This window comes from Protobothrops mucrosquamatus, unplaced genomic scaffold (genome assembly GCF_001527695.2).
Source record: "Protobothrops mucrosquamatus isolate PMUCROS unplaced genomic scaffold, P.Mucros_1.0 scaffold2, whole genome shotgun sequence".
NCBI classification, from domain to species: domain Eukaryota; kingdom Metazoa; phylum Chordata; class Lepidosauria; order Squamata; family Viperidae; genus Protobothrops; species Protobothrops mucrosquamatus.
The window spans coordinates 3,229,425-3,253,931 of record NW_015386389.1 but is presented as its reverse complement, the minus strand read 5'-3'; the positions used below and the strand labels follow the sequence as shown (position 1 = coordinate 3,253,931).

Below are 24,507 nucleotides of genomic sequence, written 5' to 3'. Positions count from 1 at the left end.
AAGGAAGGAAGGAAGGAAGGAAGGAAGGAAGGAAGGAAGGAAGGAATTAGAATCCAAAACATATTGTAGGAGAATCTAGGAAAGCGAATTCAATTAGATAGTCCCAAGATAATTAACTGCAAGTTATGTACATTTATGCATTCAGGAAGAATGCATGGTTCATATGTTGTATACTCTACAGTATATGAAAGGTATACTGCAAGTAATATATTTTGCCAAAATGTACAGTAGTGGCCAAAATTGTGGAAACCTTTTGGGAAAAGTGTATTTTTGAGGTTTGATGGCTAACAACACCACTTTTTTTGGGAGTAGTACCATAAAATTATATATCAATGGAAAGATAATTTAATCAAGAATGTAATGCAACATAGTTTGTTCAATTATCTGTACTGTATTCTATGAAATGTTATAGCCAAATAACCAGAAAAAGGAAGCACAACTTGCTTAGGTTGATATCAGGTAGCTTTCCTTCATCTGATTGTAGCCAATGAGCATGAGCGTTTAGAGAGCCAATCAGGTGTCATCTTGTTTTGGCAATGAGCCAATCAGATCACAGTAGGATCCAGTGATTGATGTCATGTGTTGAAGCTGAGAGGAGGACATTTGTCAGTGTGTTATGTGATGGCTATCAAGTTGGTTGGGGTTTTTTTTCCCCCTTTCATTTAGTGAGCTTGTAAAACGTAATAAAATTAAAGTAATGGTGCAAAGAGTTGACTGGTTGCCCAGAAAGCGATGTAAAATATTATGATTAAGTGAACAAGGCTACAGTTATAAAGAAATTAGAAGAAAAATTGGTGGAAACTTCACCAAAGGTGGCATTTCTACTGTACACTTTTCCCAAAAGGTTTCCACAATTTTGGCCATTACTGTATGTATAAAAGATGTCAAAATCTGGTTTTTTTTTTCTTTTGGTTTTCAAAAAACCAAAAATATCCTAATACACTTTTTTTTAAAGAAAAAAGAAAAATCCATCCAAATTATTAGCTACAAAAGAAGTCTTTGAATGTGTCTGTTTCTACAAGCTACTCCCCCTAAGAACAGGATACGTTGTTTGCAAAACTAGCTATTGTCTTGTTACAGGAGACCACAGATGGGAAGTAAGAAAGAATGGATGTGTAGCATCAATAGCAGCTCCCAAATAAGTTTAATCAGACTCCCCTGCCCATCATATTTTGTAACCTTATACAGTATACGCGTTAATGTGTGCTAAGGAAAAGAAAGCAGAAATTCTACTTCAAAAGATGTCCAGTTTAAAATTCTATTATTTATTTGTTTTTTAATGTTATTTTTTTGTCTTGACACAGCGTGCATTTGGCAAGGAGATTGCTACAGCTAGAGAAGCAAAATACATTGCTTGCAAAAGATTTGGAGCGCCAGAAGGATGAAGTTGACCGCATTTCACAAGAGGTATAATTGATACACACACACACACACACACACACACACACCATTATAAGAAAGCATAATTATATGCATGATAAGAGAGCGAGTTTGGTCTAGTGCAAGGGTCTTCAAACTCGGCCCTTTTATGACTCATGGACTTCAACTCCCAGAATTCTGGCTGAGGAATTCTGGGAGTTGAAGTCCATGAGTCATAAAAGGGCCGAGTTTGAAGACCCCTGGTCTAGTGCTTAAGGCACCAGGCTAGAAAGCAGGAGACCGTGGGTTCAAGTCCCATCTTAGCCATGAAAATCAGCTGGGTTATTTTAGGCCAGTCACACACACACACACACACACACACACACACTCTCTCTCTCTGTCTCTGTCTCTGTCTGTCTGTCTGTCTCTCTCTCTCTCTCTCTCTCTCTCTCTCTCAGCCCAACCTTCCTCACAGGGCTGTTATTGTGAGGAAAATAGGAGGAAGAAGGTGTGTTATATACGTTCATCGTCTTGAGTTATTTGTAAAATAATAATAAAAAAAGCATATATGTGGACAACTACTCCCATGCTAATCCTTTTCAGCACAATACGTGTTGCTTTAATAGGAGAGATGAAAGACAGATTATTCTGCAGACTAAACAAAACACAGACTAGACAGATAAGCCTCTCTCCTCTGAATAGGGAAAAACTAGCAAAACAGGTTTAGTTTTCTTAAAAGGTTTTTTTTTTTTAAAATGCAATATTTATTTATTTATTTAATATCTTTGCCCATCTCAGACAATATAACCTTGGGCACCTACTGACAATAACACACACACACACACACAAATAAAACAACCTCTCTCCACTCCTGGATTAAAGCCATATCACACACATACCTCCCATCCCATCCTATCCCAACTCAACTCATCTCTTTTTTTTTGGGGGGGGGGGGTGGCATGGTCTACCTTCTAACTCAATTTAGGATCTGGTCTGGTTTACACTTAGTCCAGCCAGAGGCCATTGGTAAGTTGGACACCTTCATAATTATCTTCTGACATGCTCCTCAGTCATTGATATTGGAAAACGGAGGAGATCCATAGCCGTTCTGCCAAGGAGATTCACCATTTTCAGTTCCAGGGAGAGCAAGAGAGCAGAGATCCATTTGACCATTCCTACCCCTGACCGCTCCCTACATACAGGGCTGGCTAAACCAATCCCAACTTGATTTTTCCAAGATAAACCTTGAATATATCCCTTTAGAGATACAGAGAATCCAGGTGAGTCCCTGGCAAGCGTGAACAGATTTTCCTAAAGTCATGAAGGAAGGGCTCTCCCTGACTCCTTGTGAGCTATCGGAAGGTATTGTCTTCTGCTGCCCTGTAAACAGTAAAAGTGTGACATTTGCCTGGGCTCTTTGCTCTGGAAAGAACACAGATCAGCAGAACAGATTTTTCTCTCTCATTTTTTCTTTCTTTGAAAGCAGCACTTGCGTTTAAAAGTTCTGGGTTGGGAATCACTTGCCTCAAATATGCATCTGCTCGTGACATAATTTTGATGCCCTGCTGCCATGCTAATAAACTGGGAAAAATAAACCCAGAAATTCTGTTTTTTTATAAAGATTTTATGAATTGTCTCTTACATACATATATTAATTTTTTCTGGGTTTAAAAACGCTAATACATGTTCAGTTCCTAATCCTTCATTCTTTCCTCTAGCCATTGATAGAATAAATCCCAAGTTTGGTAATATTCTGTTTCTTCTGTATCTTTCAGTCTCATAGTTAATCTGTCCATCTCTGCACATTCCAATATTTTTCTGATTAGTTCTTCCTCCGGTAGTAATCCTTCATTTTTGCAATATTGCGCAAAAAAATATTCTTGCTGCCCTCGTGACATGCAAAATCAAATATAGGCTTTGTTTATTAATCTTTTCTGGCATTATACCTAATAAGAAAAGTTCAGGTTTAAAATCAACATGTTCTCCCAACATTTTTTCTAACCAGGCATGTACCTTTTTCCAATAGACCTTAGCTTTACCACATGATAATAAGTGCCTGAGTTACACTTACATTTCCACCATCTATCTGACATATTTTTAAACATTTTTGCTAATCTTGCTGGTGGCATGCTAATAAACTGGGAAAAATAAACCCAGAAATTCTGTTACTATCCTTTGTAAATAATATTGAAGGGGTTTTTAGCTCCATCTTTTAAAGCAGAGGTTCCCAAACCTTTGGCCACCAGGGACCGGTTCCATGGAGAAAGGTTTTTCCGTGGACCGGAGGGGGCGTGGCTTCGTGTGCTGCCTGCATCCCGTGGATGGGACTTCGCTTGTTTGCGCGGCCCGGTTGCTGGCATGCCACGGCCCGGTACTGGTCCACGGCCCGGGGGTTGGGGACCCCTGTTTTAAAGTGATCTTTATATATGGTATCATGATAACATTGTGGGAAAGAGAAACAGACGGAACAAACTTCCTTTCGTGATTTAAATGTTCGTCTTTCTTTCTTTTCTTCTTCTTTCTTTTCAGCGAGACCAAGCTAATTCCTTCTTGAACCAAGTACAGCAGCCCTACAAGTACCTCATTGAGTCAGTGCAGCAAAGAGATTCCCAGATCCTTCTGCAGAAAGAACGGATTGCTCAATATGAAAAGGACATCAGGTAAAGATTCCAAATTTGGTGTTGAATTTCCCTTGGCATCTAGAATCTAGCAGCCAGTTGGAGAAGAGCAGCTGAAGCACTGAGTCAGCCACGGAGCCACCAGGCTAACTTTCTGAGAACAGTGACTTTGCTCCTGCTAATTTCATGACCACAGCTATTTAGACATTCTTTTCTTTTTAATGGTGTAGAAGCCACTGCCTTCTTGATAGCAGAGTTGGCAATATCTAAGAGGCTGCCACCAAGAAGATGGGGTCAACCTATTCACCAAAGCACCTGAAGGCAGAACAAGAAGCAAGGGATGGAAACGAATCAAAGAGAGAACCAACCTAGAGCTAAGGAGAAACTTCCTAACAGGGAGAACAATTAACCCATGGAACAGCTTGCCTGCAGAAGTCATGGGTGCTCCAACACTGGAGGTTTTTAAGAAGAAACTGAACAACCATTTGTCTGAAATGGTGTAGGGTTTCCTGCTAGACTAGGAGGTTGGACTACAAGACCTCCAAGTTCCCTTCCAACTCTGTTATTCTTCCAGGTTATTTTTTTATTTTTATTTTTTACTCCCTAGTCCAGTCATCAGCCCTTGTATATAGCCTGTAAATCTCTTCCTATTACTTAATTCACTTGGTTCTCCTGTCCCACTTATGTGGCTTAGCTTAAACTTTGCTAATCATTTGTCTAATCTCTTTCTCCAATGAGACTTTCCCCATTGCAGATGAATCCATCCTGTTCTCTTAGGTATCAGAAGAGGAGACTTCTGTGTCTCTTTGACTCCATCACTGGGTGCCTGGAAGGCTGAGTACTAGGCTGCTGATTGGGGCTCCAGAGTTCCCTCATGTTCGCTTCAGAAAAAGTGTCCAGAAGTGTTTTGTTTTGCTTTTTTAATCTTACTCACCTGATTTTTTGACTTAGCTAGATGGAAGAAGAATATCACTAATGGATGTCCTCTCCTACCTGGCTGCTTTCCTACTGTAACTTCTGAGATTCAAAGAAAGGGGGGAAACTCCTTGTGTTATGAACCATCCCCCCAGTCTTGAAATGTGGGAGTCACCTCTTATTTTACTGTCAGCTTGTACAGGGAGTCCTCGGTTTACGACCACAATTGAGCCCGTTTCTGTTGCTAAGTGAGACATGTCTTAAGTGAGTTTTGGCCCAAATTTACCACCTTTCTTGCCACAGTTGTTAAGTGAATCACGGCAGTTGATAAGTTAGTAAGCCAGTTGTTGGAAGGTCGCAAAAGGTGGATCACATGACCCTGGGACCCTGCAACCGTCATAAGTATGAACCCGTTGCCAAGCGTCGCATGACCATGGGAAGGCTACAAAGGTCGCAACTGTGAAAAATGGTCGTAAGTCCCTTTTTTTCAGTGCTGTTGTAACTTTGAACGGCCACTAAATGAACTATTGTAAGCTGAGGACTATGTCAGAGCATGCACAGTCTTATTGTGCTGAGATAACCCAGGAGTAAACACGGTAAACAGTGGTTTGTATTAAATGATGGTTTATTTTACACTATCTACAATATCATACCCCAGGAACAATATACATACCCGTGCTAATACAGCAGAATCCAATAAACCACAATTACAGCAGGAAGCGGTAGAGAGAGAGAACACATCAGCAGAGCCTTCCCTTTATACAAAGGCTCTTAAAGAGACACAGACCCTGCTGAGTCATTCTCATCATTACATTACATCTTACATCTTATATTACATAAGCTGGTTAGTTGTTAAATCAATACCTTGACAGACTACCTGTATCCTTCATTAAACATGGGGGATTTCGAATGTTTAAATCGGATTTTCCAATGTTCAAATCGGAATCCTATCCAGGGTTGTTGTTGTTTTTTTGCCACCTCTTTGAATTGCAAGAGCCAGAAACATGCCTGGAATAGGGGCGTGATTGAAACGGTCCACATAAAGTCAAGCTAAAAGTAATTAGCTCAACTGATTCTCCCCTCTTGGCTTGGAAAACGTGACAAGGCACGAACTATTAAAGCCAATGTATCGAACACCTACAAAATCTTTGCCCTTTGGTTTGTCTTTGCTTTGGGGTGCTGCTTTAAATGATCTATACAGATGGTAGCCCGAAGAAAATGCTCATGTTTTCCCTTTCAAAATGGATCTACGTGTGTTTTAATTCCCCAGCGATTTATGTTAAAACTCACGTGGCAACGAGAATATGGTATTAACTTCATGTCCTGAACTGTTTTCTTCTGCCCACCAGCCAGTTAAATGAAGAAAAGAAGGCTTTGCTACGGGTCAAGAACCAAATGGCAGCAGATTTGGAAAGACTTCTAAATCACCGGGAGGTAACGTTCTTGTTTTTCAGCCCAGCTATTACCATATAATGTTTCCCCTCATCACCCTCTTTGCGCTACTCATCTTATGTTTTGTTTTCATGTTCCTACTGTGTTCCCCCCCCCAAAAAAATAAGACCTGCCCCGAAAATAAGCCCTAGCTTGATTTTTGAGGGTGGGCCTAATATAAGCCTTACCCCCCCAAAATAAGCCCTAGTTTTGGGGTGAGGCGCACACCTATAAATCAAGTCAGGGTGGGGGGAGGTGGAGCTGCCTGGAACTTTCCTGAAGGCCTCTGACAGTGAAATGGAGCCTGGGGGGTGCTTCATGCGTCAATCCGGAGCTCCATTCTCAGCTGCAGAGGCCTTTCCCCCCCCCTTTTTTTTTAAACAAGTTTTATTAATTTTCCAATTTTATAAAGCTCCAGGTATTAAGGAAGCAACATGGTGATTGGGTAATCCATAGTCCAATAACAAGCTCTGTCATACATGTGTCAGGTTACATCATCAAAATTTTCCTCTCTGTTTCCCTTGGTTATTATATCACATTCAAATTAATACATTGCTAGTTATAACTCAGTCGGTTAAAACATTTATCCATATCTTTTGACTTATACGCCTCCATGTCCTGTTTTTAACTTTTATCTAATTTCAGTTGCAGTATTCCAGTTGCAGTATTCCAGTTAGCTTAATGTATTTAGGTTTCGGATAGCCCACGGTTCCCTTAGTTCATTACAAAATAGTTATCATATCTAAGATACACTTATTATTTACTCCAGGGGTAGTCAACCTTGGCTCTTTTATGACTCGTGGACTTCAACTCCCAGAATTCCTGAGCCAGCTAAGCTGGCTCAGGAATTCTGGGAATTGAAGTCCACGAGTCATAAAAGAGCCAAGATTGACTACCCCTGATTTACTCAGATAAATTCTTACTTTATTTCACAATCGTATTCTATTTCTCATCCTAATATCATCACTTACTAATAAAATAACCTTTATCGTCTCAATCCATCTTCTATATTATAATTCAAAACTATTATTCTAGGAACTAGTTTTTTATTTCCCTGATAGGTCTAAATCCTAAATATTAAATCAGTTCATGTCTTTTAAAATCTCCTTAGCCCATTAAATGAGATTTTAGGCTCTTCCGTTAAAGGTCACATAAAAAAAAATCCCATTTTTTAAAGTCTAACTCTGGCTTTCCTTTTGTGCCAAGCAGGCTTCCATAGCAGTGCCTTTAAAGCTGCAGTGGCCTTTTCCTGGAGGCCTCTGACGGCGAAACAGAGGCCGGGGGGCGATGCGCATGAGCGGCGGCAAGCGGCCGCAGAAGAAATGGGCCGGCTGGGTAGGGCTGTTGGTGCCGCTGCAGCGAGGTGAAATTGTGAAAGAGACATTCCCCTGAAAATAAGACCTGGTGCCTCTTTTGGAGCAAAGACCGGGTCTTATTTTCGGGGAAACATGGTAGCTTTTCAAAAACAATTTTTAAAATACTCACCAAAAGCTCTTCTTCCACGTCTTTCCTTGTAGTCATCTCAAATGGCTGCTGTTCATGTCTGCCTCAACCTTCTCCTCCACTGTAAATTTGCAATTCTAAGTGCATCTCATTGCTATCAGCTTCCATCGGCCGCAGCCCCTCCTTAATCCCAGCAGCATCCCGTGACCAGGTTACCACCTGGGGTCACCAATCTCCCTGGCTAGCCCTCCTTACCATCCCTACCTGTCCAGACAGAACCCGAGGCTCTTGGCTGAGGAGCAGAAGGAACAAAGAGCCGGGAAACGTTCGCTCGTGCAACATCACTTTCTTCCTTTTCCGAATATCAGTGCCTGGAGGTTCTTTCTCCAAGTAGGAAAAAGGCTTCTTCATCACATCAAAGGAAGGACATGCAGACACTAGACTCTGCCTATTTTCTGGAGAAGGGGATGGAAGTAGAGGAGATAAGGAAGCAGCCATTTTGTCTCTGACAGCTTAATACCAATTTCAGCTGTTCCAGGCATCCTGGCCATCATTGGTGAGGAACGTTGGATGCTGTGGTGTAAAAAGTCAGATTGCAATTAAAGTGAATTGATAGCAGTATTCCAGTATCTGAGGGGCTGCCACAAAGAAGAGGGGGTCAACTTAGTTTCCAAAGCACCTGAAAGCAGGGCAAGAAACGATGGAAACTAGTCAAGGAGAGAACCAACCTAGAACGGAGGAGAAATTTCCTAACAGTGAGAACAATTAACCCATGGAACGGCTTGCCTTCAGAAGTTGTGGATCCTCCATCTCTGGAGGTGTTTAAGAAGAGATTGGATAGCCATTTGTTCCAGAATGGTATAGGGCCGCTTGCTTGAGCAGGGGTTGGATTGGAAGACCTTCAAGGTCCCTTCCAACTCTGTTATTCTGTGTGTTCTGTTTGATGGGACTGAATTTTATTATACCAGTTAGGTTGTGAATTTGTAATTTAGTCCTTAAATTTAGCCCTTTAATTTAACCCAGGGGTCTCCAACCTTTGCTGGCTGAGGCATTCTGGGAGTTGAAGTCCACAAGTCTTAAAGTTGCCAAGGTTGAGGGCTCCTGATTTAACCCTTATTTCTAAATGTACCGGAAAAGCTAAACCTTTTTTTTTTTTTTTAAAGGTGTACGTTGGTCCATGGATTTTTCAAAGGAATTAAGAGACTTCAGGTTTCTGCACTGCATGGCTGAACCCTTGAACTGCCAAAACCCAATCTTAACTTTTTACGTTAACGCCCTTTCACAACCACAAATCAAACAAAAATAACCCCGAGAATTGGAACTGATTTGGGTCAACTTGACCTCAATCCCAGATGTGTGTTCCATAGCATAGAAGGAACAAAGTAGCAGGTCATGCTTTTGATATTCTTATATAATTTGCATTGATGAATGAGAGAACTGTGCATGACAGATCTCGCCCCTACCTCATTAATTTGGTCGCCTTGGGCTGTTGCAGATGGAGAAATTCAGATTTGACAGTCTTTCCCCTGTGTCCCTTCCACTTCCCCTGGGGCCTTGTGTTCCTGTAGTTACTCCAGTTCTTTGTCAGCCTCAAGGGGGGAAATTTCTGGCTTTTGCAGAGCTCTTTCTTCTCCTTCAGGGGCTGATGTTTGCAGCAGCCCTGAAAGATGGAGAAGCAGTAACTAGACCAAGTGAATCTCTGTTTGGGGGCTTCAGAGTGGGAGGCAGGTCGGATCTAAGGGCTAGGAAAGCCGGAGAAACTTCAGAAGCCCTTTGGGGAACCTCTGGGATGGAGAGTCTTGGTTTATTGAGATTCCCTGGGGGCAGACCAGCTCAAGAGCGGGAATATCAAAAATGATGCACCGTGTGGATAAAGGCGTCTTCGCACAAAAATACAAATTAAACCATCTTTTAAGCTTTGTCTTCTGATTCAGGCTCTAGATCAGGGCTTTTCAACCTTTTCACCCATTGTACCACTTTTAGGATATGGCAACATCCGAGTACCACCAGTCACCTAGCAAGTGTCAAAAACTTGATGACCCAAAAAAAAAAGGAAAAAAGTGATAAAGTACAGGTAGTCCTCGACTTACAACAGTTCGCTTAGTGACTGTTCGAAGTTACAATGGCACTGAAAAAAGTGCCACCCAAGGCACAGCCGAGCAAGACACCTGCCTGCCCACCCGGTGGCGCTCTTCCTCCTGTCCGAGGTTTTCATTGCTGTGAGCATTTCTGTTGAGGATTGGCAGCGGAGGTGGGGAGGGTGTTTGGTTTTTATTCCCCCCACCCCCGTCTGCTGGGTGGTTGCAGCAGGTTTTGGTCACGTCACATGACCCTGGGACACTGTGACCGTCATAAATATGAATCAGTTGCCAAGCATCTGAATGTAAATCACAAGACCCTGGAGAGGCTGTAACATTCCAGCTGATCGGCGCTTCTGGACTCAGCAGAAGCGTCAAGATCAGTGCTGCTTTCCAGCTGATCGGCGCTTCTTCAGGGCTCAGCAGAAGCACCAGGATCAGAGCCGAACTCCAGCTGGATCCTGGCGCTGATCCTGGCGCTTCCACTGAGCCCTGACAGCCCTGCAGCTCCAGCTGTCTCTCGCTCAGGCTTGTGTGGTGCTGCCACCGGTTCAGCTCATTCCCCTCCCCCACTACCACTTTTCTAGGATGGTCGCGTACCACCTCCCAGGTGCCAATGTACCACAGGTGGTACCCGTACCACTGGTTGAAAAGCCCTGCTCTAAACCTTTGGCTGCCTTCTGCCCATAAAAGCAGTTCTGTATTTAAACTCACCTGGCTGTGCAGGAAATGATCCCTTGGCTCAAAAGACTTGGCGGATCCCTTCTACTTTGTTTGCCCAGAATGGATTACAGTTCAGTTTAAAAACATCTACATGTGAAACGAAAGGGATCTACAGTACCTGTCTGTCTGTCTTGCGATAACTTTCCGGGCAACTATTTCCTCTTCGTTAAACTTTTCTGTATGTTCTCCTTCTAAAGGTCGAAGAATGATGCTATGGCTTCCTTCAGCCAGTTTTTCCAAAGGCTAAATAACGTGCCTAAGCATTTCCGTTCTTCTTCTTCTTAATCTATCCCACTTTGTCTGAATCTTTCGTAAACTGCAGTGACCAGACTCGATACCGGACTAGAGGCCAGGTCAGTGTCAACCTCCAGCTCGAATATCCTAATAAAGTTCAGGATCACTTTTATTTCTGAAAAACTTAACTGGTTTATTGAATACATGGCATGGTATAAGCGAAGGAAAACTAACTCTAAAATCCCAAGGCATCTAACCATAGCATGATATTCCCAGCAAAAAAAACCCAGATGTCCACGTAACTCATGTAAACAAATTCTCTTTGTTATGAGAACCGTCTGCTACCTTCTTCACACCTGCTAGAACAGGGGTGTCAAACTCAATTTCATTGAGGGCCGCATCAGCATTGCGGTTGACCTCGGGGGGGCTGGGGGGGTGTGGCCAAGGTGGGTGTGGCCTACTGGGTGGGCGTGTATGGAGTGGGTGTGGCCTACTGGGTGGGCATGACCAGCTCTACATCGTTCGCGTCAAGGGTGCCTGTGGGGGCCTGGGCAGGAGTGGGACAGATCTGAGGGTCTCTGGCAGAAGAGGGTGGGACCGGGGCAAGCGCCAAGGCATGGCCCATTTCTTCATTCCTCACAAAGGGTGACACCTCCCCAGCATGTACCCCGGAGGCGGGGCTGACGCGGCAGGGGCTGGTTCCTCGCTGTTTCTAGACAGCCTTGTGGAGCTAAGACTGAATGCGTTTCAGCATAGATGGCCACCATAAAATTGTACATTGGCTCCTGGCCGGCCTGGGCCAGGGCCAAGGCAGTGGGGGCCGTTCCCTCACTGTTTCCAGGATGGGTTCGCAGGCCACATGAAACCACTTTGCGAGCCGCATCCGGCCTCCGGGCCTTGTGTTTGACATGTCTGTGCTAGAATGTCCTTAAAAGTTTCCCAGACGGCCTTCTCTCAGCAAACTTCCAAAGACCTGGAGAGGTTTTGTTTCTCTAACTAACCCAGTCAAAAATATCATCACCCACCCACCCACCGCCCCTTAGTCTAATGGCAAAATGAAAACAAAGAGGCACGTAACTGCCAAAATTTCACTCTTGACAGTCAGACCGTACAAAACAAAGTGGCATGGTGGTTTCCCCTGCTTTGGAAAGGATATCCCTGGATGCTTCCAGAAGCAAAACTCACTTAACAAATTTCTCACTTAGCAACATAAATTTTGGGCTCAATTGTGGTCGTAAGTTGAGGACTACCTATATATCATCTTGCATTTATCTCTGTGAAATTTCATTCTGTTATTCTCATCCAATTTCTCCACTCTTATCAAGATCATTTTGGATTTTGTTTCTGTCTTCCTTTTGGTACTATACCATATTCCTCAATCATCTGCAGTTTTGATAAGCGTTCTCTCTACTTCCTTGTGCAAATTATTAATGCAAATCATGGATAGAATTTAATCTTGTGGCACCTAAGATTAATTAACATATTAAGACTTCATTGAGGAATGTGATCTGAGTAAAGTCTTCAATGCACCTGGATCTCTACTTCACTGCTAATCAGAGGATCGTGGAGTACTATATATAAATTCTTCCTTGAAATCTTAACTTTTTTTTTTACATTTTCAGCATGCCTACAGTTTACTTGTGAAGCCAATCAGCCAAACAGAGAAGATAAAAAATTAGTCTGGGAAACACTGTTCTTGAAAAATCCACGTGTCTTCTGGGCGCTTGGAGATCAACTGCTTTCTTATCTGCTCTAGAATCTTCCCATGATGGATGGCTGAACTGTAATAGCCTGATCTTTATTCCCCCCACGCCACCCTTTTGGAAGACAGGGACAGAGATTGCTCTCCCGTTCTCCAAGATTTCTTAAACAAAATATGTAGATGCCAGAGCTCAAGTTCCGTTAAGTTAATAATAATGATGATGATGATGATGGTGGTAAAGTTGGAAGGGACCTTGGAGGTCATCTAGTCCAACCCCCTGCTCAAGCAGGAAACCCTATACCGTTTCGGACAAATGGCTGTCCAGTCTCTTCTTAAAAACTTCCAGTGTTGGAGCATTCACCGCTTCTGGAGGCAGGTTGTTCCACTGGTTAATTGTTCTAACTGTCAGGAAGTTTCTCCTTGGTTCTAGGTTGCTTCTCTCCTTGATTAGTTTCCACCCGTTGCTTCTTGTCCTGCCTTCAGGTGCTTTGGAGAATAGCTTGACTCCCTCTTCTTTGGGGCAGCCCCTGAGATATTGGAACACAGCTATCAAGTTACTGAGGATGAAGATCAGGTGACATTGGGATTTTGCATTGCTGATGTTGCCCGGTTTGGTAATGAAAGCAAGAACATCACCAAGCTCAGAGAGCACCAAGGACCCCATGATTTTGAACTAATTTAGATAGAGATATTCCTTGACCATGTGTTTATCAATCTGTAGTTCCACCCTGCCTGTTGTTCACTATTGCCTTGGAACCCCATTCTGTCTTTAATTGAGGGGTGTCTGGCAGATGGCCATCTTCACTGTGCCTTTTATCTTCCTTTTCTTCTAAACATCTTCACAGAAGCTCTTTTTGGGTTATCTGTTGGCGTTTTCCACCAAGCGCGATTCATTTTCAGCCTTTCTGACTTCATCTCTCCAATTCCAGGCTGTCTGTTGACCCCCTACTTGGGTGACTTCTCTGTCTTTCTTTCCACCTCCTGGGTGTGCCATGTTCTTCTTTTCCTGTCATCCCTATGCTTCCTCTGCACCTCCTCTTAAACGATTGCGGTTTGATGATTGGCTTTGGCTAGGACTGAAAATTTATTTCTGTGGAAAAGAAGAAAAGATTGGAGAAATGGCTTTCTGAGTTCAACTAAGTAAGTCCCTCCCTCCCTCCCTCTTCTCTTTGTGTATGTCTAAATGTAATAATAATAATAATAATAATAATAATAATAATAATAATAATAATAATAATAATAATAATAATAATAATAATAATAATAATAATAATAATAATAGTAAAGTTGGAAGGGATCTTGGAGGTCATCTAGTCCAACTCCCTGCTTAGGCAGGAAACCGTATACCATTTCGGACAAATGGCTGTCCAGTCTCTTCTTAAAAACCTCCAGTGTTGGAGCATTCACTGCTTCTGGAGGCAGGTTGTTCCACTGGTTAATTGTTCTAACTGTCAGGAAGTTTCTCCTTAGTTCTAGGTTGCTTCTCTCCTTGGTTAGTTTCCATCCGTTGCTTCTTGTCCTGCCTTCAGGCGCCTTGGAGAATAGCTTGACTCCCTCTTCTTTGTGGCAGCCCCTGAGATATTGGAATGATGCTATTATGTCCCCCCTCATCCTTCTCTTCGTTAAACTAGAGACATGTCCAATTCCAGCAACCGTTCCTTATATGTTTTAGCCTCCAGTCCCCTAATCATCTTTGTTGCTCTTCTCTGTACTCTTTCTAGAGTCTCAACATCTTTTTTACATCATGGTGACCAAAAGTGGATGCAGTATTCCAAGTGTGGCCTTAGCAAAGCACTGTAAAGTGGTATTAACACTTCACGTGATCTTGATTCTATCCCTCTGTTAATGCAGCCTAGCACTGTGTTGGCAAAAAGTCATCTTTTTGCCTATGCATTCAAGCCTGTTTCAGTCCTGTAAAAACAAAATTGCTGATAAATAAGGCTTAGTTCTTTTCAACGTTCAGCCATGCCGCAATGTAGTTACCATTTTTGCTTTGGTACGTGAACATTCCAGGTTTCTGGTTACTATTAATGTTCCGTATGGGCAACCCCCATCCCAAGATTACAGGGACATTTTTTTTGTACCACAAGTAAGCCCTCCCCGGAGGGGGAGCTATTCTCACCTGCAGCAAGCCCCAATTACACTGCTAGGTGACTGCCAAGCCATTTAGGTTTTCTCCTGTCTTGCTTTATCAGCATTTTCCTTTTTCATTATTTTTTTTTTAATCTACAGAATGTTGGTTAGTTTTGAACATAAACATTGTATAGAAAGCAATAGAATTTTTAACACCTGGAACCCTCAACAAATAGACTCATTCTTGCACACGTTTTCTGGATGGAAAGTGACAGCTTTGAATAATTTCCTGGTTCCTTCAGAATAAACCTCCCCCCCCCAAAAAAAAACCCTCCCCCACACATTTGCATTCATTGTATTATATGAAATAAACACACACTGAACATAATTCTGTTTTCAGGAAACTCAATTTGCATATGCTACAATCATAATCAGGGTTTATTGTAATGCAAATTTATAGAAAAGCGTTGCAAGCACCTCACATTTTGATTTATAAGGGTACAGCTCTATGAAATATGGGCAAAATTTGTTGTATTGTTTGGCTTGCATGATTGAACTGGAAATTACATTATAAGAACGGCATTTTTGAAGAAAGCCAAGCTGCACTTATTTGTCTATTTGAGATGTGTGTTTTATGAAAAAGGCTGGAAAGACCATCGAACGACTTGGATTTATTTATTGATTTGTTTAATGATTTGTTTATTATTGTGACTCTTTCAGTCCTATTGCTGTAGGTATATTGTCCCTAAGGAGTAGGTCTGGCCTTTTCATTTATAGAAGCATTTTGTCCTTTGGCAGTTTGTCCTGATAAGCCTTCAATTGCTTTAAGAATTTAGTTTATGTCTTTTGGTCTCCCAATCACAGCACTAAAAATGTTAAAGCATCCCATGTTAAAACGTGCCTATTCGATCAGACCAAGATTGTCTACCCTTTCTGAAAATGGTGCAATAGGATCTCTGCTCTCAACCTACAGAACAAGGCACTTCATTTTGTCTATAAAATGTGTAGACTTCCAAAAATAATGCTGTAATAGAAAATACTGAGCAGATTACAGATAGATGAAGGAAGGAAGGAAGGAAGGAAGGAAGGAAGGAAGGAAGGAAGGAAGGAAGGAAGGAAGGAAGGAAGGAAGGAAGGAAGGAAGGAAGATCAAAGCCATTTTTACTGTTGTAGCTGCTTCATAAGTCTACAAATTGTGTTTCTTCTACATCTTAATTTTTTTTTTCTAAGTTACATTGGACTCTGAACCTTGATCCAACTGATGCATTGGTCCTGGATCTAAATGCACTCAATTTGAGTTGTCCTTTCTTCTTCTTCTTCTTTTCATTCCTGGGCTGACAGTCTCTAAACTCAAATAGCCCTGTATCTAACCAAAACCAAACATTTTGTAATGCAGATTAACCGCAGGATGGCTGAAAAGTGTCATTTCTTCATAATCCCTCCAGGTTCCGTAGGAACTCTCAGCAACTGTCGGTCCCATCAGTCGTGGCCTCTTGAAGGATCTTGCCAACATTGGCTGGATATCGTTCTATTGTTTTTGTGCTGTCTTTTCCAAGAGGACAATTAAAGAACCTAGTCTTATGGCAGTCAGTGGCCTCTGGCAACCTTTTCACGCAGATACCTCTGATGTGTGTCACTCTGCAGCCACCATCATCCCCACATAGCATTGCTTGAAGCTCCAGGAGGCCTATTGGTTTTAGAGGCAGTGACTGAAAGCAAGATTGGTTTCACCAGTGGTGGGATTCAAATATGTGAACAACCAGTTCTCTCTGTGGGTGCCGCTTCCGGAAGTCCATTCTGGGCCTGGGCAACAAAAAATTAGCTACCGGTTCTGCCGAACTGGTGCGAACTGGTTGAATCCCACCACTGGGTTTCACCCTTTTAACTTGATTTGTAAGCCGCATTCATTCCCGAAGATGTCAGATGTGACTGTGGTGACACACACCATAGTTAAATCACAGTTGGATGACTCCTGCACTACCGCCTTCTCAGATTGCTGTGGAAGAACCTCTAGAACAGTGGTGGCGAACCTATGGCACGGGTGCCAGAGGCGGCACTAGGAGCCCTCTCTGTGGGCACGCGCGCCATCGCCCCGGTCCTAGGCCTTCAGCTGGGTTTTATAAAACCTTTTCGCTTTAGGCCTCCGCCGCCATGTGCAAAAAAAAAAAGGTTCAATCAGTCAATTTCAACTTCTTGCGGAAAAAAAAAAGATCTTGCAAAGTTGGATTTGATTGATTGAACTTTTTAATCCCACCCAGTTTGCCGTTACCACTGCAGCCACGCCCAGCCAATGGGCCACACCCACCCGGCACTCGACGATGCATAAGTGGGTTTTGGGTTGCAGTTTGGGCACTCAGACTCTAAAAGGTTCGCCATCACTGCTGTAGAAGGAAAAAAAAAAAGACTTCTGGCAGGTCGTTGGGAGCATGTCACCACTTGATGATTCAATTACTGCAATTGTTTCTTGAGCTTCTAGTGTCTTTCTGTGTCCAGGTCAAAGTGCTGGCTTGGACCTTTAAACCCATGAATTGTTTGCAATTTATAGTAAAGACTGAAAGGCAGGGTTTTTTTTTCTCCCAAGTGAACTCGTCAACCGTAGATATCTGAGCTACTTTTCAAATAAGAGAAACTTTGCTCTAGGGCTGTATCTGGATTTTGAACTGACTTTCTTAGGCTGCCATGTTTATTGCATTCACACGAAACTACTTTACAGTTATGGATCAGATCTTTCTTCTTCGTCTTTTGTGTTCCCTCTCTTTTTCTTCATGAAATGAAAAGATAGATTCATAAGCCTAGCCCAAGGGTAGGCAACCTTGGCTCTTTTATGACTCATACTGGCTCAGGAATTCTGGAAGTTGAAGTCCACGAGTCATAAAAGAGCCAAGGTTGCCTACCCCTGGCCTAGCCTCAGGAATAATCAACAGACAAATCTTTTTTTCAACTAAAGTTCTCAGTTAAACCCATTGCAGGATCTTATCAATAATATATAGTTCAAACTTTAGCAATAATATTTCCCTCTCACAAGACTTATATCAGGTGAGGCTTCAGTAAAGCCTATTAGGATCAGTAGAATGGAATTTAATCCGATCATTCATGCAGATTTTGTCCGGAAAGGTTAGGATAATCAAGTAAATCTTTAGGCAAAAATAAAGGAGACATAGATCTGCTATCAAATTGCAGTATTCTTGAGGGGGGGGGATGCTCAGTTATTTCATTCTCCTTGGTGTTCTACTAGAAGTTGTGAGTTAACAAGGGAGATTTTTAAAAACCCTATTTGAAATAGCTAAATTAAACTTAATTGAGAAGCTTGCTTGCTTTTTTTTTTTTGATCGATTGATTTTAAGTCTTTAATATGGTTTCTTAAACCATACAGATATTGATTAACCTCAGAGTTGAGCTGCTTGGGTCTTTATGGTGGGGATGGTGCTTTGCTTTACACAGTATTTATTATTTCTGACAGGAGATCTCTTTTTCATACAATGTTCTTTGTATGTGTGATGTGTATGTCACCAGTGGGCTCGTTTTCTTTCTTCATTTTATGTCCCAATCCATCACCTTCAGTGTAAGTAACAAGGTGCTAACGACAAACACCCAGTTCAAATGATTCAGCTCCATAACCCAACTGTCATTAGAATCAAAATTAGCACTTAGACATAGGCTGGAGCACATAGACATAGGCACCGCATTCTTAAAACGTTTGGTGCAAGACTGGATGACAGTCTTCAATATTTTTATAAAAAAAGAACCTAAAACAGAAGAGGAAAATCATCAGATTCTTGATATCTCTCATCACACAAGACTCTACTGGTTTCCAAAGAGCTGGGAAGTTTGCCCTGATTTTCTGATAGGCCATTGTTTTCGTCTCTGCCTGGGGCTGGCCTCCCTCCAGGAGATAGGAGGGCCAAATAACATCTCTGTAACACAACTCTTTATCTGCATGAATTGCTTGATGTTGTTTTGGAGAGCTGTTGGGGGGAGGCGGGCAGTGTCACCACGTCTTTGATCAATAGAGGATTCAGCAAAATTATTTTCATGACATATTTGGCTAGCGTGGAAGCATTGCTCGCATCCCAGTCCAAAAAGGTATTTGAAAGGTCTCCAATTTCCCTGGCTTACAAATAGTAGGTATGGTTGGCCCGTGATGATGGTCTGCTAAGGACGAAGCATGTGCCTGTCATAAAAGGGTCCAAGTTATTTCCATCGAGAAATCTCACCTATGCATTGCTTTGGCAACATCTTTCCCGAGTTTACAACTTTCAGCAACATGTTGGTATCAGTTGTGCAGCCTTCGGAAACAGCTGCTCTGCAGCCAACCAGTTTTGACATGTCGGTGCCCGTGGTTGGATTATGCAAATAGCTGCAATATTAAACGGTGGAGCAATGAGAAAGGCGCACGCGGCGCTGAGCGCTTGCAGGATTGGGAAAGCAGCCCAGGAGATTCCTGCAGAAATATCGGGCATTAACGGAGTCAATTTCATACTGCTATAGGAAAGCAAAGAGAACTCAGCTCGCCTTCCAGCCTGGAACTGCTTCTAAGCAGAAATAGATAAAAGAATTGTTGTTTCCTTCTTCTGGGACTTGTTCATTATGAAAACTGTAGCATGATGCAAATCATGGGATAGTCACACTGAAGTTAAAAAATATGTTCTTCAATTATATTTTGCTGTAACCGAGAGATCTTGGCTTGCAGTCTTCAGACTTTTACAGCTAGTTTAGGCGACAGTAATGAAAACACATCCTGGCTTCCCAGGCTGATGTGAAGTGGACCAATATCATAATCCCCCAGTAGTGTTCTTGCATCTAAAGCAGTGGTTCTCAACCTTCCTAATGCCGCGACCCTTTAATACAGTTCCTCATGTTGTGGTGACCGCCAACCCTAAGGGCTCTCCAAGCGTGCACCGACGCCGCCCACTCACCCGCCGCACCCGGGGCTCAGCGCGCCTCGCCTGTCCTCGCCTCACTTCCGAAGTTCGCCGGCCTGCCCGGCTCCAGCTGGACGGGGAGGGGGGGCAGGAAGGTCACTCCACCGGCTCCACCCAGCCTGGTTGGAGAAGCACCCAGGCGGGGAGAGGGAGAGAGAGAGCCAAGAGGGCGACAGCGCAGACAGAGCTTAGTTCAGCCTCCTCCGCGGAAAGGGCCACGAAGCAGCGCAGCCTCCCTTAGGAGATGCTCGACGGAAACGAATCCGGCACTGCAACGGCCCCCAGCTCGAAGCCGTAAGGAGACAGATAGAGGAGCGGTGTCTCGGTTCCTAAGACCATTGGAAATATATGTTTTCCGATGGTCTTAGGTGACCCCTGTGAAAGGGTCGTTCGACCCCCAAAGGGGCGCGACCCACAGGTTGAGAACCGCTGATCTAAAGGGTTTGGTTAACTTATTTTTTGGGGGGGGGAGAAAAAAAATTGTGTTTTTTTTCCAGAGCTGATATTGGAGACCCCAAGGCACAAATGATTTTGCTTTTTTCAAGGGTGAAAAATCTTCCTTGCCGTTTCCTTTTTGCTTCCGTGATGAGGTGGCTTCAAATAAATAAAGAGACCAGAACGAAAAAGTAGCCACTCTCATTGACCACGGTGCCTCTGGTTGCAGGCCCAAATTAGATGTCAGGAGGATGTCTCTATTTCACATCCAGCAATTTGATCCTGTGCTTTGCTTTCTTTAGGAACTCGCTGCGATGAAGGAGATGCTGCTTACACTTCGTGGTCAACCTCAAGGGGACAACTTGCCTCAGAAACAGAGGAAAACTTCGCCGGAAAAATCTGTCTCGAATCCCTCCGTTCACTTCCATTTCCCACACGAGGATGGAAACACATTTGCACCCAAGCCGACAGTCTTTGTAAGTAGAATAGTGTTTTGAGATCCATGCAGCTCCTTTCAACTGTGGCATGCCAGGGCTAGGCTTTGAATGGGGAGAGGTGAGTTCTGATCTCACCTCAGTTATGGAGCCTTGCCATACTGCAGTGGTTCTCAACCTTTTTAATGCCACGACCCCAACCGGTCGTAAGTCGAGGACTAAACCGGTCATAAGTCGAGGACTACCCAACCGGTCGTAAGTCGGGGACTTTCCCTGCCCGGGAGCGCCGCGCATGCGTGGTTCCGCCCCTGCGCCGGCCGAGGCGTAGCTGGCAAGCGGCAGAGATGGAGCAGGCCGACCACCAGCTGGCCCAGCCCAAGGGAGCTAAGGCACCCACCATAAAAGGGGGAAAAAAAGGCGGACAAAAAAAATGGCAGACAGCCTTGCTTGGCGACCCCCGTGAAATGGTCGATCGACCCCAAATGGGGTCCCGACCCACAGGTTGAGAACCACTGCCATACTGCTTTTAGTAATAGCAACAGCACTTAGACTTACATACCACTCCATGGTGCCTTCAGCAGTCTCTGGAAGGTTTACAGATGTCAGCATATGGCCCCCAATAATCTGGATCCTCATTTTGCCTACGTCGGAAAGATGGAAGGCTGAGTCAACCTTGAGCCGGTCAGGATCGAACTCCTGGCAGCAAGCAGAATTTGCCACAACACGCCACCAGGGCTCCTTTTGTCTGTGGCATTCACGCACTTCCAAACGTAGATGTTCTTTTAGCACAGGCCTGCAGTTACAGAAATGCAGGTTTGAAGATGGCTGGTGCTGATGCTAATATACAAAGCAAGGTACCCTTTGGAGGTGACATGTCAAGCGCATCCTCCAGGGAAGGGAAGGCCAAGAACCGTTGAGCATGGTTTCTCAGGCCTTCGGCATCTTTTAAGGTTCCAGACATCCATTTTGCTCCTTGGGATCTCTAAAACTCCTCAGAAATGCACTATTTTGATCTCACTCACTTGACACCTCCTTGGGACCACCCTACTGGTAACCTGCAGAAGGGATTTTCAGAGTCACATATAAGAGTCCGTAAGAAGCCGGCAGCCTACAGAATATGTCCTTATCACACAAGTGACACCCCTAATCTGGACCAGCTGTGGCTGAGATTGTTTTGCCAGCTTTGGAAAGAATAAATCTGTAATAAGAGTGCCTTAGAGACAGAGGGAATCTCACAATTAATACTACGCTAAGCTTGCCTGAAGCAATGGTCTCCACTGAGCAAACCAAACAGACACCCTGACAGCAGGCTAAGCCAACTGCTGATTCTCTTGGATTCTCTCTCAGGAGTTGAAATGCTTTGAAAGCCTGAAACATTACAAAGAGCAGTTTCTTTGGCACCCCGTCCCAGGGATCATGGCATCGCACCAAGGCGTAGTCTAACTTTGGGAGGCAGGAGAGTACAAAGCGCTTTTCCTTGCAAAGTTTTTGAACTCTCACACTGACTGTCCACTTCCTTGTTGGCTTAAATGAACATGTAATGGTCAGAAGATGAGGACATGCCTTCTCCTCTGCCCTCCTGAATCCATGACTCCTAGATTATCAGCAGTCGGACCCCATGGACCAACTTCCTTCCAGGCAGAGCGGAAACAAGGGGTCCTTGGTGGTCGCTGAGCTGGGTTGTTTTCTTGCAGACGTTTCATTACCCAAACTAGGTAACATCATCAGGGCTAGCCTAGCACTATTGATGTTCCCTAGTTTGGGTAATGAAACATCTGCAAGAAAATAACCAAGCTCAGCGACCACCAAGGACCTCACAGTTCAACCCTGAGCTACAAATGTTCTCCTTCATTAGAGCAGAAACACCATAAGCACTGGTGGCACAGAGGTTAGTATTGCAGGCTAACTATGCCCACAGCCAAGAGTTTGATCCTGTCCGGCTCAAAGTTGACTCAACCTTCCATTGCTTCCGAGATCAGTTAAATGAGGACCCAGATTGTTGAGGGCAATATGCTGACTCTGTAAAGCCCTGAGAGAGGGCTGTAAAGCACTGTGGAGCAGTGCATCAGTCTAAATGCCATTGCTAGCATTTAGACAGGCATGGGCACATACAGGCAATGCCTCTATCTGGTTCTGAGCAAGGCCATCGTTATTGGCCATAGCTCTGTGGCTCTTTACAAAGTCGATGAGATAAAAGCGTCTCACACAAATATAGTCAAATGTTCTGCACTTGCACGATGGACATATGTTTCCTGGGACAGATCTTGGATTTCCTTTCCGATGTTTGCTGTGGATGGTTTGCCTCTGTCGTGTTGATGCTGCCATTTGGATGGCATGATTGTCGGCAGCGGTTCAGGTCTCCACGGAAAGGTTACAGAAGGGGGGAGCAAGTTGCTTGGCCTGGCTCGGTGTTCATGTCTTGTCTTTTCTTTTCCTAGACAAAGGAAGTTCCAGCACAAATCCGGAAGAAGGGGAAACAAACCAAAGCATCCTAAAGTTTTATTCCAGGGAAGAATAATCACAATCATGTTCTAAAACCTCCTAGTTAATCCACTCTTATTTTCACAACTGCATTTTAACTCCCTTTGTTTTTAATATCATTTTGGCTCCAAGGAGACCCTTTGTGATCGTTCCGGATTTGTGCCACTGGTCTACAAGCTTAAATGCGGCTAATAAAAACAAACATTGGACAGTATTAAGGTGAGATGGGTGTTTATTGAGAAATCCATTTTGAAGGACCAACCCTCAAGCTTCTCTCTGGTTCTTCTGATAGGAATGGAGAAGTAGCCTTGCAGTGGAATGGTTGTAAGAAATGAAAAGAACCATCACCAGCACATTTGAATAGATCTCGTGAACATTTTTAATAGATGAATTGTAAGTAACGGCAGAGATTTTGTTCAGATGGCCACCAAGCCGTGGCTGACGTTCTGCAGGTCAATAGGATCAGGTCCAGTGAACTGAGAGTCTGAGTCAAATTCAAAAATGACACCCTAAAACCTAAAGAAAATAATAAACAACCGCGGAACTTCCAGAATTAAACAAAATCACCAACATTATTTTTAATCCTTTAAGATCAGTGAGGTGACAGGATCTAGAGCAGACATGTCAAACACAAGGCCCGGGGGCCGGATGTGGCCCGCGAAGTGGTTTCATGTGGCCCGCGAAGCCATCCTGGAAACAGTGAGGGAACGGCCCCCGCTGCCTTGGCCCTGGCCCAGGCTGGCCGGGAGCCAATGTACAATTTTGTGGTGGCCATCTATGCTGAAACGCATTCAGTCTTAGCTCCACAAGGCCATGTGGAAACAGCGAGGGACCAGCCCCTGCCGCGTCAGCCCCGCCCTCTGGGTGCATGCTGGGGGGGTGTCACCCTTTGTGAGGAATGAAGAAATGCACCATCGCCTGGAAGTGGCCAGCAAATGGCCCTCACCTACTTCACATATCCGGCTTGATGGGCTCCGGGAGAGGGGTTTCAGCAGGCAGGGGAGCGCTCTCCTCACAGCACCGAGAGGCTGAGCTGGGTGGACCATGCCTTGGCACTTGCCCTGGTCCCACCCCCTTCTGCCAGATACCCTCAGATCTGTCCCACTCCTGCCCAGGCTCCCACAGGCACCCTTGACGCGATGTAGAGCTGGCCATGCCCACCTAATAGGCCACACCCATGCCCACCCAGTAGGTCGCACCCACCCTGGCCAAACCCACCTGCCCCCCCCGAGGGCAACCGCAATGCTAATGCGGCCCTCAATGAAATTGAGTTTGACACCCCTGATCTAGAAGAACAAGAAATGGAGGATTTAAAATGAAACAGTCTCAAGAAAAGATAAAATAGGGAGAGATATTACAGAGAGTGGCTGGCTTAGGATGAGCAGACATTCTTTCAAAGACCTGTACGGATAGACTCGAGCCAAAATTGCTTATTTAAAAAATGTGCACTGGGCTGCAGCGGATGGAGACCAAGAAAAGCCGGCAACATTTACATCAGGTAATTTGGTCTTGATCCTGAGAATCTTTGATGCTGCTGACAAGATATTGGTGGGTTCTCCAATTAAGAAGATTTATTGTGCTTGAATTTTGATAGGGCTGTTTTATGTTGTATGGGCAAATTGGATTCTATTTCTGTTCCACGGTTTCTGCCCCCTATCT

At 43.9% G+C, this 24,507-nt stretch overlaps 1 protein-coding gene across 1 annotated transcript in view; it reads left to right on the top strand.

Moving 5' to 3' along the window:
* Window positions 1-23,048, top strand: part of PIBF1 (progesterone immunomodulatory binding factor 1) — a 92,191-nt gene extending 69,143 nt beyond the window's left edge. The window contains exons 14-18 of the mRNA XM_015832342.1: window positions 1,305-1,407; window positions 3,889-4,019; window positions 6,242-6,326; window positions 20,236-20,409; window positions 22,806-23,048. Coding sequence (XP_015687828.1) covers window positions 1,305-1,407; window positions 3,889-4,019; window positions 6,242-6,326; window positions 20,236-20,409; window positions 22,806-22,862 — 550 coding nt within the window. The 3' untranslated portion in view covers window positions 22,863-23,048. The remainder of the gene's footprint in view (window positions 1-1,304; window positions 1,408-3,888; window positions 4,020-6,241; window positions 6,327-20,235; window positions 20,410-22,805) is intronic.
* The last annotated feature ends 1,459 nt before the right edge of the window (window positions 23,049-24,507 follow it).